At 39.9% G+C, this 14,947-nt stretch overlaps 1 protein-coding gene across 1 annotated transcript in view; it reads left to right on the top strand.

The window, feature by feature from the left end:
• The window catches only part of LOC117544793 (cadherin-7-like), a 106,776-nt gene that overhangs the window by 68,147 nt on the left and 23,682 nt on the right, over positions 1-14,947 (top strand). The window contains exons 4-8 of the mRNA XM_034214216.1: positions 833-1,000; positions 2,970-3,157; positions 5,471-5,724; positions 6,775-6,911; positions 13,616-13,737. Coding sequence (XP_034070107.1) covers positions 833-1,000; positions 2,970-3,157; positions 5,471-5,724; positions 6,775-6,911; positions 13,616-13,737 — 869 coding nt within the window. The remainder of the gene's footprint in view (positions 1-832; positions 1,001-2,969; positions 3,158-5,470; positions 5,725-6,774; positions 6,912-13,615; positions 13,738-14,947) is intronic.

Raw genomic sequence — 14,947 nt, 5'->3', positions numbered from 1 at the left:
AGTCTGAATTCATAATGTTTAGACAAATAAAATACTTTTAGAGCAGCCTTTCTTACATAAATAAAGCCTTTAAGTATTTGAGTGGTCTACTCCTCTTTCCTTGATATTTAATTTCAGGGCAGGAAGTTAAATTGTGTTGATGTCTTTTTGCTTGATACTGTGTTTTTGTTGATGCATTTGCATTCAAAACTAACACTTGCATTTTGGCACTGTCCGGGGTGACAGTTGCTGTGACATAGTGAATTAGTTTTCCAAACAATTTAAAGCAAACATAGTTAGTGGGAAATGTTTGGTTGCACTGACATCATGAACAGCTGTCTCTCAAGTTTGCTGCTTAATGATTACTTTTAGTAAATAGTATAGAATGGAGTTCCTGTATTGTCTTTGCACAAAGCACAAATGAATCATAAAGCCATCCTAACAAAAATATATTAATATAAATAAAAATATGCTCTATTGCTCCGATGTGACATGTTTTACTCTGAGCTTTATTTGATTGGGGGTTTGTTTAAATGTAGTATGTTTGGAGGCCTTAAACGCTTTTAATGATTACCATTATAAACATGGATTTGGAAAAAGTGTTTAACTTAAATTATTAAAAACCAGATGTGATTAATTTAAAAGATAAATGTCCATATGTTGAGTCAGTAACACTATAAGCTTATGGTAATTCCTTTCAGGTAATAGATAATGTGTTAACTTCATTAAATCAAGCATGCATAATGTTAAATAAATGTTTGAAAATGATATATTCAAATGATAAAGGATGATGAAAGGGGACTTGAGTTAATCTGTGGGAACAGTATGTCTGACCCTCTGTCTTTCTCTTCAGGTGTCATCAGAACAGCTCTGCCGAACATGGACCGGGAGACGAGGGACCAGTATGTGCTCGTCATCCAGGCCAAAGACATGGTCGGTCAGATGGGGGGGCTCTCCGGCACCACCTCTGTTACTGTCACGCTCACTGACGTCAACGACAACCCGCCTCGCTTCACTCACAGTAAGACCCCTGTTCCTGATTGTCCCTACAGGGTTGATTAAGCTTGTTGTGTATGGTACATGCAATGCTGTCAACAGCTACCCAGCAACCACCTTGGGGGCGGTGGTGGCGAAGTCGATAGGGGCTTGGCTTGGCAACTCACCAGTTCAAGTCCCGGCAAGTGCTACCGAGGTGTCCCTGAGCAAGGCACTGTTCCCCACACTGCTCCCCGGGCGCCGTTCAAAATGGCAGCACACTGCTCCTAACACTAGGATGGGTCAAATGCAGAGAAACAATTTCCCCACGGGGATTAATAAAAGTCCATCTTAATCTTTGCATATGATTTTCACATTTGTTTTTTGATCCAGCTGAATTATGCTTAAAAGATCCATTACTACAGAAAACCACTTGAACACAGACCAAATGGAGACATACTTTGCAATGAATGCCGTGGTGGCCTAAGAAAAAAAAAAGATTTGGCTGTTATTCCACCCTTGAAAATCCATCAAAAGAAAGTATTAGATTTGCTATTTCATCTGTAACAACCCTTTTGTGTGATAGAACAAGTTTAACATACTCAGAAATCTTCACCATTTAACTTCATCGCATCCATTTTCTTTGTTAACTGCTGTCCAAACACCATTCTCTCTTAGTCTTGGCAAATTCCCTACACTTTTTTGGCAAACATTAGGACTTTTACGTCTAAATTAAAAAGCAGCCTTGCTGCAAGGTGTGCTCCTCTCATCAGAGCTGGGGAATGCTTCAACGCTCAATACTAGGATCAATCAGGCGCCGTTTTGTTGTTGTCAGCCTATTTCACGGGCTGCAAATGGGTTCCAGGCCCAGCCTTAAGATTCAAAGGCATGCGGTGCCTCTCATGATAATCCGAAGCTCCGGAAATCGGTTTACCGCTGATAGCCCAACCCCTGTCTAGCTGGTGTACTCGCCACTGGACTGCCATGAAGCAGAGTCAATTTGCAAGCCCCTGGGGGGAAGAAAGGTTTAAACTTGCACAACAAGTGATCAATGCCGTTTAAACCCAGTGCTGTCACACTATGAAAAAAAGGACATTAGAGGAGTTTTGGCTTTTTGCTCCTGCTGTGGAGCTCGCAGGGTCAGGGGTCAGAGTCGATAGACCATTACTGAGCATCAGAGCTGAGAGAGAGTGCAGAAGCTATAGCTAGTGAAGGAAAGAGAAGAGAAGGAAAGCCAAGGTTAGCTGCATGAGAGGACAGGCTCATGCAGGAGGTAGGTGCATGGGGCAAATCGGAGGGAGGAAAGCAATTATTCGGTCTTTTAAAGAGCTGCTATTCCACGGCAAATTAAAAAGCCATTATAAAGATTACATGGCGGCAAACAATGTCAGGCAGATTAGCATTTAGACGGTGGCTGAGGGAGACAACGTGAGGAACACAGAAAGGTCCCGTAATGAGCTCTGTCATGGTGATTGGGGAGATTATGAATATGAATATGATTCCCTTCTTTATTCTCATGAGAGTACTTTCAATCCGAAGGGTCACACAAAAGCTAAGGGAACACATTGGAGACTTTTTGTGTAATAGAATCTTCAAGTGGACAATTCATCCCATCCTCTGAAAGGGATCTAAGTATCATTCATTTTTTTTAATTCTTGCTTTGTCTTTTTTGTTCCAAGTGATTCCCCATTACATCCCGACAGCATTTAGGGAGTTTTATAATTTGATACATGTAATCCTTCAGCTGTTAAACCTGTAGAAATGGGACAACAGAAATGGATTTTTAGTACCTCATTTGTATAATTCACATTTATGTTGCCTTCTACACTGCAATATGGAGTTAAAGCAAAGTGCTCTGCTGCCTGTCTGTGTTATGAAACATACAATTATTGAGGAGCCACACAGCCGAGTCAAAGCTGAAGGGGGTATAAGAAAAGCTGAGCTGCTTGAAGGTGAGTTGGCGGTGAAATGAACACATCCATTACCAACATCCGCTCCTGTCTTTCCTCTTACAGAGAACTATCAGTACACGGTGCTGGAGTCGCTGCCGGTGCAATCTGTGGTGGCCAGAATCAAAGCGGCTGACGCTGATATAGGCTCCAACGCAGAGATGGACTACAGGTTGATGGATGGCGACGGGCCTGGCATGTTCAACATTACAACAGATGAGAACACACAAGACGGGGTCGTCATCCTTCTGAAGGTACTGCATATAAAAACACATACAAATTAAGACAGCCTGAGAAACTGAAACCTTCGTACCATGACTTTCTGCCCATAAATGGTACTTCACCCTCCCTCCTGAAAGTCAGTGAGACATACTGTAGGGCAAAATGTTCCGGCTGTTGGGTAAAGCTCTGTACTTTAGCAGCTGGCGTGGCATTCAATATTGCTTGGAATATTGATTGAAGCGGTGTGACTGTTCCACATGCTCCCTTTTTCTACCTGCGTACTTACAGACACACCACATTTTCACAATACTATATTCTTTCTTCTCCAGAATGTTACTAATCTGTAGCCAACCCACAGAAATGAAGTTTTTACACTCAATGTGAAATATTCAAGGATATGAATACCAACAATGTATGGATCGTATTAACATGTAGTGCAACTTGACATTGTTGAATCCTTTATGCCAAATAACTCCATTGTTGTCAAAAAATACATCAATGAGCCACGCTCTAGCACAGGATGATTTGGTCCATTATAACCATGAACTTAGGCAGAGATGTATATGTATTTATTCCACACACACCATTCTAGATATAGAAAATATTCTGTTTACTTTTATCTTTTTTAAATAAAACGATATATTTATGAATAAATACGGTATACACAAGTGATTCATGTACATGGGGCTGAGTCAGATATTTTAAAGAGAGACTCAGATTTGCTCTTTTCATGGGATTTGGCTGCAAGAGAAATATTTGACTATTTGGAAATGTGTAAGATAGTAAAACTAGGGAGAAATTGTCTCTGTTACGTTCCCTCCTGGACTAGGGGTACCAAAGGGAAGTAACAAAAATATAAAATAACCGGGCGAGAGAAAAGAGGAAACAGATTTGTGAAGCCACAAGATGGTCTTTTAATTGACAACAGAAAAAGAGTCTCACCAGCCAATTTGCTAAACAGACTTAAGGTAACTCAGAACAACTTTCTTCTAAAAGAAAGTGACTAAATTAAACAATACCCAAAGGTAAACTGGAGCACATCTAACAATGAGCAGAATACAAGTTAACCCAACAGTCCTCACACAAAGACACAACACATGCCGCACATGCAGCCAGAGGAGAAGGAAGAGAGCGACTGCTGCCTTTCTCAGGTCCTTAATTGGGAGCACCTGAGGAAGAGGCTGCACCTGGAGGGAGACAATCAGGGGGAAAGGGAGAGAGAGACAAACACCCACACACAAGCACCCACTACGGCACGTAACACACTCGCACAATGATTTACTCATTCTTCGGTTATAATAAACTGAACAAAATAATGATACAATTTCACAAGGGTAATTTACTGAAGGATATAAAGTACAATGCCTTTTTGAGGTTCCCTTTCTCCTCTTTACTCACAAGCCTCATTTCATGATTTCTTCTGCACCTTTAGATTGAGTGATAATCACTAATGGCAAATCAGTCTTGACGATATCCAACACATTAGATTAAAGTTAACATCCCATGGTCAATCAAAGCAGGTTTACTACCATAACAGCTCCGGACTTGCTCATGAGAGTATACACATCACTGTAAGGATGATGAAGGGAACAGAGACTTTAACACTCAAAATAAGCACTCCTCTCGCAATGGAACCCAGGATGCTATACCCACCTACATGAATAAATAAACCATCTCAAGTTAAATGTATAACCAATCCTCTTATTTATTTACGCAGGAAATCCGTTGCACTTTCTTGCCTCACTTTAGGATGCTGCAGTGCTCATGGCTCACACTTAACACGTCATGGTTTCTGAAGACTTTAAATGGCCTCCTACGGCCACATGGATGTGACAGTTCATTGCTGCAGCTCTTTTGTAGGAGAGGCACAGCCATTGTTGGACACTAGCCATTCTAGTCAGATGGGCCCATTTGATCCTGTGTTTGTTTTGCACAAGACACAGGCAAATACATCATCGCAGTAAGTGTCTGACAGTGTCAATTCCATGTTGTCCTGCAGTATGTTACATGTTACAAAGAGGAGTTTGTTAACCCAGACAAAAGATAGCATTTCTGAACGTTTTTCACCTTGTTGTGCACCTCTCTTAAAATCAATATTTTTAGGATACAATTAAACTGTATTTTTTTTTTTTTCCATTCCGATCTTCATTTGGGACCTCAGCATTGTATGAATCATTTATATAAACTGCTATTTTAACCTTGACTGAATGAAAAAGTGATATAGCCTTAGCATTGTGTTCTTCAAGTACAAACAACAAAGAACTGAAAATGTTCTGCCACCTCTCTTATTTTGATGAGAAAAGTGAACATCTCTCACTTTATGTTGTGTATTCTGTCTCCTCTAGCCTCTGGACTTTGAAACAAAGAGCAGCTACTTTCTGAGAATCGAGGCCACAAACAGGAACATTGACTCCGACTTCTTGAGCGCGGGCCCATTTAGCGACACAACATCAGTCAAGGTGACAGTGGAAGATGTGAACGAGCCGCCCGTTTTTTCCACACCGCTTAGCAAGATGGTTGTTTCAGAAGACGCCAAATCGGGCACCTCAATTGGGAGGGTCTCTGCCCATGACCCAGACAACTCCAACAACGGCATCAGGTACTTACGATCGGTCTACTATTCCGTAAATGTATTTCTACATGTCAAATATATTTTGTTATGTAACTCTTTCATTCATAAAGACTTGGGTAAAGTTTTCCAGAGCTGTTTGTTAGAATAGACAATAAAGAATACCAATGTCTTCACAATCCATTTAACTACTCCACATTTTCTGCAAACACAGAATCCATAGACCCTCGAAGGTCCCCCATATGGATGTTGCAAAGACAATGCCAGATGGTGGGAGGGCCAAAGAGTGCAGAATTTGCAAAAGTGAAATGCCATCTTGAACGAGAGAAGGGCATTTCTGCCGAAGGGTCAAGGCGATACAACACTTGTATCGTGGCATTTATGACTCAAAACAAGCACTCACAATACCAATCTGTGCAGTGTCACTCTCGAGATCCCCTCCTATTTTGCATTAATTGAATGAATATTGTATAGTATTCATGCTTGGTCTGTTAGTATTGTTAGTAATCCTAATCAGAAAATCTAATTACTGCACCATTGTGGCTGTAAATTGCTTCTTTTTGCTCCTGTGACTGTTATCAGCGTCTGCAATATATTTCACCACATCTGCTGAAATTAAAATTATTGTGGAACTAATGCAGCCACAAGAGTCGAATTACATTGTAATAATACCCTTTGGATGTAGGCTAATTGAAATTGTAATTTGCTCTAGTAATACGAGTTGCTGTGTATTGAAAGGGTTTGATCAGTGTTGTGTGCTGAGGGACAAGCAGACAGACCTCAGTTTGATAAACATTTAATAGGGTTTTGTTTCACTCATACCATTTCTGCTGCATTTCTGAATTTACAATCCAAACTCATTAATACTGTTTGGAAATATCCTATATTGTTCTTATTGTGAACACAACACATTGAGGTTTTATAAAAGTGGTTCCTGTATATTGCTGCACAGATTGATGGAAGAAAAATATCATAATCTTTAAAGAAACACCTAAATGTCAAATCAATACCTCTATCAAAAAGCGTATTCTTTTTACGTATGTCGGCTGTGTGTATTGATGTGCTTTCTCTTTTCTCCAGGTACTCTATTGACCGAAACACCGACTTGGAGCGCTTCTTTAACGTGGATGCTCTAAGTGGAGTCATCAGCACAGCCAAGCCTCTGGACCGAGAGGCCAACATGGTCCATAACCTCACCATTTTGGCCATCGAGAGCCGTAAGTGTACCTTCAGCATACACTCTCAAATCTGCTGTACAGGCAGAGTTGACCTTTGGCTAAAGCCTTGTTGGTTTTAATAAGATTCATACCTAGTGTAAGGGAAACTTCTGTGTAGCAATGCAGTGGGAGTCACCGACTCAGGAAGGAGACACGGGAAGAGCAGAAGCTTTGATGTCAAACACTGATGGTTTATTTGGAGCTTCGGCCGGAGAATTCACATCACAAGTCCAAGAGCCAGAGGTTCTGACTTCACGGTAGAGTTGCCACGTCAATTCTGGCGCGCCTCTCTCTCGTTAGCCCATTTAACTGGTTTCGCAGAGAGTAATCAACATATTTGAGAAGATAACCTAAACAGTTGGGAACACTGAGCAACCCAGTCTCACGGCATTTCGTGTTCACCAACACGATTTTTAATCTATTGATTCGTGTTCACCAACACGATTTGCCCCTTTTTTTCGTGTTGCACAGCACGATTTTAAAAGCAATGTATTTATACTGCCTGCAGCACGTATTTTTCTCCGGTCGAGGAAGACCGGAAGCTGTGTGGTTCATAAAAGCATGTTCTTACTCAATATCAAGCAACAGTTATTGCTTTTATTTGAAATCGTATAATTTCGGACTTTTGTTGCCGCGTGTGAGGAAAATAAATGGGGCTCAGAGCCTCAGGATACTGAAATCTGTATTTTTTTAAATCTTTTTTTCCTTCTAATTTGTTATTCTTTTCAAAATAACACACTGTTATTTACTCACCAATAACACACAATTATCCTTGCTTTTATTTATTGGTTTAATTCCATAATCTCGGGCTTTTTTGGTGTCCGTCAGGAATTGAATTTCAAAATAAAAATAACCGGAAACAGACGTAGGCATTTCGAGCAATTACCCAAGATCCTCAGCTATGGTTTTAAGCTCGTTTATTGGATGTTTTAGCCGCAATGCATGCTGGGATTCGGTGTTTATATGATATGAAATCCGGAAAACATTTTAAAAGAATAAAATAATACTTAATTCCGAGCGCTCTTGCTTTTCTCTTTGAAAGTCATCACATAACGGCATTGTAATACACGGTTCGGCTGCATTGTATATTACAGATCTGCCGTAGTTCTTTATGTATAGAGCCCTGATGAGAAGACCTTTGGAAAAACTGAGAAAATGCCGCCGAAACTGAATACTTGACGTGGATCATAAATATATTCAACAATTAAACAACATCTTCAATTTCTCTTCACACAATACAGTGCAGTATCAACACTAATTCAGCTGACTTTTACATTTGATCTAATTCACAGATAGGTTATATTTACACCATAACGGTGGACATCTGATATAAAAGGACTGTAGTTTTTAAAGATATTACTGATTTTCTTTGAATGTAAGAATGTAAATACTGAGTCTGAAATAGTATAGCAATATGCTGTAAAATTATGTGAAAGCATGAATAAAACTACACATCTTCAGATGTTGTACGAAAACAAAAGTGTCCTACACTAATAATACAAAGTTATTATGGCTGTGTGTACCTTGTGTGCACCGCCCAGTGGTTAAAGCACGTTATTGAATTATTGTGTTTTATTTGATTAAACAAATATTAAGAGTACATACTTTCATAAGGGGAAAGTATAAATATAGAATATAAAAAATCAAGAAGATACTATAAGTGATCTCTACAATAAAACAGTTTAGTGCAGGATGTACAAAGATGTTAATAGGAGGAGGTGCAAAACAGAAAAACGAATTAACCTTTATTTAAACATTAAATAACAGATTAAGGTCTTCTTTTAAATAAGAAAAAAACTTTGGGGGTATCTATCTACAGATACATATTAAGCCTGACAAAGTACTTAACGTCTAATATATTGCTTTCCTGCAATGTTAACTATGTTGAAGCACTTATTTTAACTGATATTATACATATGAATTATACTCTTATGTATGTATATAGAATAAGAAATGTGCAGAATATGACAGTTTAATGGTGGAGGTACACACATATTGATAGATGTCTTGCACTGTTGAGGAACCTGTGACCCAAGTGTTTCATTCATTGCATAACTACACCGTAGTTGTGTATATGATATGTGACCCGCTCAATCGAAATCAGTCGGAAGTCGCAACGGCTCATTTCAAAATAAACGTGGATTTACGTAAAAAACTATTTTTTCGGGGTTCGGGTGTTTTGTTTGATTTTAAATAAACAAAGTCTTGGCTTTCAGGATATTAAACTTGTTTCGGCAAATTCAGATGATAAATACAACTTTGAAGCTTGTAACGGCATAATTACAAGCAGAGAACGGAGTAATTTAACGTCACTGCAGAAAGAACAACAGCCGGTGTTTCTCGTGAGGGTTTTCCCCGGGAAACAAACACAATACACACAAACGAAAAATTACACAAACACACACACGCACACGTATACACACACACTCGCGAGCAGAGTTGGGAGTAACGCGTTACAAAGTAACAAAGTAACGCGTTACTGTAATAATATTACTTTTGTTGGTACCGGAGTAGTGTAACGCGCTACTTTTATAATTCAGTAATCACACTCCAGTTACTAACATTGCCCCGACACGCGTTACTTAGTTACTTACTAAAATCAGTCATAATCAAACCTCAACAAACACCTGCAAAGAACACATGCTAAGGTGAAGCTAACGCAAAGCTATTTGTTGTTTGTTTATATCAATGTTCTTCTTCTCTGTTTTCCTGTTGTTGCCTGTTTTGAATGACGAATACACACTACCGCCGCCTGCTGGTAAGGAGAGTTATTGCCACTCACGCATGCGCAGTTCGTACGTGCTCGGCTGAAGTCTTTGCGGTGTCTGGTTTCAGTGCAACACATGGCCAACACGCAGGAGAACACGCCGACGCAACAGCGTGAGCAGAGATAGACTGCGCAAAATATACAGATAGCAGGAGACAGAGGACAGCCATGGTCAGATAGGAAAACATTCAGGATCTGGATCAGTCTAATGCGACAATGGAAACTGAACTAAAGAGAACATTTGAAACTTTAGCAGTCTGCGTGATCTGCCTGCAGGGAGGGGCGGGCGGCCCTGCGAGTAAAGTAACAAGTAAAGTAACGAGTAAAGTAACAAGTTACTTTATGTAGAGAGTAACGAAGTAGTGTAATATATTACTTTTTTTAAAAGTAATATGTAATATATTACTTTTTTTTAGTAACGACCCCATCTCTGCTCGTGAGCTTCCCCTCCAACGAAAATATCTTCCCTCCGTAGTATTTTGATCATTTGCTCCACTAATAATCAATCAGATTGATGGATTCCAGAGAAGAGAAAACTTTGAAGACCTTTTTCTCAAAATGATGACTCAGTGACAGTCATTATATAATGTGACATATTTTGCTTAATATTTGGAGTACAAAAACAATCCTGATATCATTAGAAAGCTAGGAATATCCTCTTTCCAACAGTGTAAACAACTCAAAATGTGTCTTCGGGTCAATGCGACTGATTTCGATAGAGCAGGTCACATACTGTATGTCAATACACCTTTGAAAATCTTGAAAGGGATGTGCAAAATAGCCATAATATACAGTCTTTAATTAACTATTAGTAGAGAATAACGAGTAATGAATATACTTTATTACTCGTTTCCATTCATGTCAATTGCAGATACATGTTTAGTCTTCTCAAGCACCAACTATCAAATATCTCCTGATTGTTGGCACTTGACAATCACCTTACCTGAATGTTACTCAGGTGTAACTAAAGTCTGATTTAAGGGTTGTTTATATTTCACATAATTAATCAGAATCTGCAAAGTAACTCAAATAAATGCAGTGGAGTAAAAATACCAGGTTAACCTCTGAATGGTAGTGGAGTAGAATTACAAAGTAACAATGAGCTGTCATGTGGGTATTAATGCTGCGCATTATGGACACAAGCGATTTTCACCCATTTATTAATTATATGTTTTACATTTGATAACACCAATGTGTTTAATACTGGCAACTTCTAATTGTGGGAAAAACGAAAACGTTCAGTAGAGACGTCCCATAGAACATTTTGCGAAACACAATAGCCAGCATGTGTAGTTCTGGGGGGGCGTTCGATTCCAGTTTTGGATAGTCTGGCGTGGTTTCGTTCCATTTCACACAGCTGTTTGACGCTCTGCGTAACCTTACGGGGACTGTAGTCCTAAACGATAGCTGGGGATTATGGGTAGTGTAGTGTCTTCGGCCATCCTAAACTCAGAAATGTTGACAATCGCAATGATGCTCGAAATGTCCCTTATAGGCCTACGTCTGTTTCCGGTTATTTTTATTTTGAAATTCAGTTCCTGACGGACGCCAAAAAAGCCCGAGATTATGGAATTAAACCAATAAATAAAAGCAAGGATAATTGTGTGTTATTTGTGAGTAAATAACAGTGTGTTATTTTGAAAAGAATATCGAATTAGAAGGAAACAAATATTTTAAAATACAGATTTCCGTATTCTGAGGCTCTGAGCCCCATTTATTTTCCTCACAGACGGCAACAAAAGTCAGAAATTATACGATTTCAAATAAAAGCAATAACTGTCTGCTATCTCCTTAAAGGAGATAACAGACGTCAGGGTTGGTCATGCACGTCATATCTAGGAGTCTAGGACAATTATTTCCCTAACACCTAGTATACTCAATCTGGAGGGGATGGTATCTTTTTAAGCCTATTAAAAAACTAAAACACAAAAGCAATAGTAAAAGGTATAAGTTACAAGTGTTAGCATTTTAGCGTGGCTAACTAGCTTACACCCACAGTAGTAAGACATTGAATGTAAGCATTACTTACTAGGCCAAAGAGCATTCATTAGCTAACTAAATGAGTTTGTGGGGTTAAATACATTAACAAAAATCCCGTTTTAGTGTAGTATTTCCCGCTATGATAAAACGTATCTGGTATGCTATCAGAGTTAAGCGTTCAGGATAATGTCAGTTGCTAAAGTAACCCTAGCCAAAGGTACATGATTAAGTTATGTTCGCAAGACACATCAGTTAGTGCTTATGCTAAAAGCCTTTTCTCTTGTTGCATTTAAAGTGAAACAATTTCCACTTTGACAATAAGAGTTTGTAATTAATATAGGCAAAGTAGCTAAATAAGTTTAAGGTGGCTAAAATTAAATAACAGTTTGATTTTACGTTGTATTCTTCAACATACTTATAATGTTAACAAGTTAATACAGTAGCAATGTTGTTGGTTAAAACTGCTGAGGATGCTAGCTAACAGTCAGTTTTCCACAGAAGAAATAAAACAGAATGTAAGCCTGCTTTTTTCTACCTCTATTTAAAAATCCAAGCTCAGCGAATGGTTCCAATACTTCCTAGGAACTGAGGTTTTATTCATTCTCTCTGGGTGACACTATTTGCCCTGTTATCCTCTTATCCTCTTAATGTCCAATAGCCCTCTGTGTAGAGGGCGAAACAGTTGTTGGGGTTGTTATAGGGCTGTTGGGGAATGTTAATTCACGCACAGGACGGTCATTTTGACCTCCATGTGTCCAACCGTCGTGAAGACAAGATGCTGACTAAGGGTGGGTGACCTCACCCTCGGGTGAACTATGTTAATGTGATGTGAGGAAGAGTCGCCTGCCTATTTGTTCATCTCTCAATGTCTCAAAGGACACTGATGCCTCCCCCTCCAGCCTCCATATCATTCCACCCGCGATCATGCAAACACAACAGACAACAATCATCAGCGCCCGATCGGCAGAGCGCTTTCGACAGCTGTGTCACATCTGTATAAGTTGAAAAAGACAACCAGCCTGTCAGCCTGGCAGTTCCTCTGCCTTCACATCTTCACACTGTGTGAAATGGTATTTATTTGTCTTCAAACCCTTCGTATCATTCTTTGCTTCAAAGGTGTGTTTTCATTTACATCGGAAAGCACACAGGCTCAGCTCTCTGTTGATTTCATAGTGTGAGCGCTCGCCTGATATAGCCTCAAAGAGAAGGCATATAATAATAGCCATATGAAATGTCACAACAGTCCCTCATGCATGAGGTACTGGCTTCTGACACATAGTGACACTCGGGCGCTGTTTCCAGCTGAAAACATCTTTGAGTTCACGGACTGGGTAAGAAATCCACTGACCTGTACGGCTGATGACAGTATTTATAGTAAATAGGTTATTTGTAACTGGAGAGAGTGAAGGACTCTTCGGTTATAGGATGTTGTGCTTTTGAGCTGCACTCACTCAAATTTCATCCGCTCTGGCCAGACCACGGCAATGACAAGAAGCCTATGGCTCGAGGCTCCACACGTCCTTTTTATCACCATCAAATCAGCCTGGCCCGAATGTCAGCGCGTCATCTCTTGCCGGCATTGGCGGCGACGCCAGGCTAAATCATCATCCTGCACTCAGACGTAGCCATTTAACCATCAGTGTGTGTCAGGCAGACAGAGGCGTGAAGCCTGCAGTGCAGAATGGCTCGTCCACAGACACAGCCTTCCCACGACAACAAGCTGCCACCGAGTGTAATCACTTTGGCTGATCCAGAGCAGGGCTGGTAGGGATGGCACACTGCATATTTCATTACAGCAGCACTTTTGTCCTCCTCCTTTGTGATGAATTAAAACACATGAAAAATATCAATATTCCATAATTTGGCCAAGTGCATCAAGGGAATGTTAAGGCAGGATTAAAGTGTTTAAAATAAAGTTTGCTTTGACATGTCTTCCTTTTCTCCCTTTATCTTTCAGAGGACCCGGTCCAAATTGGGAAAGGCATCGCTCTCATCACGGTGCTGGACATAAATGATAATGCCCCGGTCTTTGCCATCGACTATGAAACTCTTCTGTGTGAAAACGCCAGGACAGGACAGGTAAGACACAGACACATCTCTGCACACGGTCCAGCTTTCCTTCCCTTTTCTCTGTCCATGCTTCAAGTTTGACTCACAAAGACAATCTGCTGACTTTCTAAGCCATTAAAGCTCTTTCTTGTTCCTCAAAACAAGTCCACTGTGCGCATACCCACTTCACAGCTTGAGGTCATTTTCGGGAACTTCCAGCATCATTAGTATGAGACACATCCTTTAGATTGTATAGCAGGTATTGTAGGTGTTTTCATTTGTTATAAATGGCACTCTCATTCCGTACTGTTCAAGCTAACAAAATTAATGACGGTGCCTATGGTCTTAATCCACAATAATATAATGGCCTATAAAGCGATACCTCATGCTGGGACGGTTTGGTGATCTCTGCAGTTTGACTTTCCATTCTGAGGCTTTGTGTAATAAGACGATCACCATGGAGGGCAGCCATGCAGAAAATGCATCACAAAATCATGAAAAAGGAACCCAGAGGGAATTGAGGGCTTTAAGATTTTGTGTTTGAGGAAAATAAGGAAAGAAAAGAAGCTGTAGCCATGCATCACATTTTCCCTGTCTTTAGCATTTGGCCTCATTGTTGTTAAATGACTTGTGTGTCTGCGGCGGCGATTCGTCTGCTCTTGGCATTTGGAAAATACAATCAGAGGCGAAGGGTAGAGGAGGCGTGTAGACCTGAATAAGTACAATTGATCAGAATGATGCATTGTATTGGAGAATGGCTATTAGGCCCTTTTTAAATATGTTATTTGCATTCCTATTTCAGGGTTGTTTGTCACCGTGCTCACGGGAGGGTGAACAAAAATAGCAAACGACTTCATTTGCAAAAATGAGAGACTATATTTCATGAGTGCTTTTTTCTGTGTGCATGATGCTTGACCACAATATGAAGCCTTACAGGTGAGGCTTTCTGGGATTGTAGCAGTTTGGTTTTTTCAGATTTATATCCGAAAAAAGGTTTAGTACATATCATTTAACCGACGTTAAGATATTTCTAGATATTGTGAAATCGAAATGTAATTAATCAGATTCTCGCCTTAGGGCACGGAGTACTTGCTGGAATACACATTGCCTCCATATTCGTTGCAATCATTATTAAAGAATGAATTTCTACCACAGCTGAATGTCTATTTCTGGTTAACGATGTTGCCACTTATCTCGAGATGAGTGCTGTTGCTCAGTGATATCAAATGTAGAGCAACCC

Source organism: Gymnodraco acuticeps, unplaced genomic scaffold (genome assembly GCF_902827175.1).
Source record: "Gymnodraco acuticeps unplaced genomic scaffold, fGymAcu1.1, whole genome shotgun sequence".
NCBI lineage: Eukaryota > Metazoa > Chordata > Actinopteri > Perciformes > Bathydraconidae > Gymnodraco > Gymnodraco acuticeps.
This window is presented reverse-complemented; position numbering and strand designations above follow the sequence as displayed.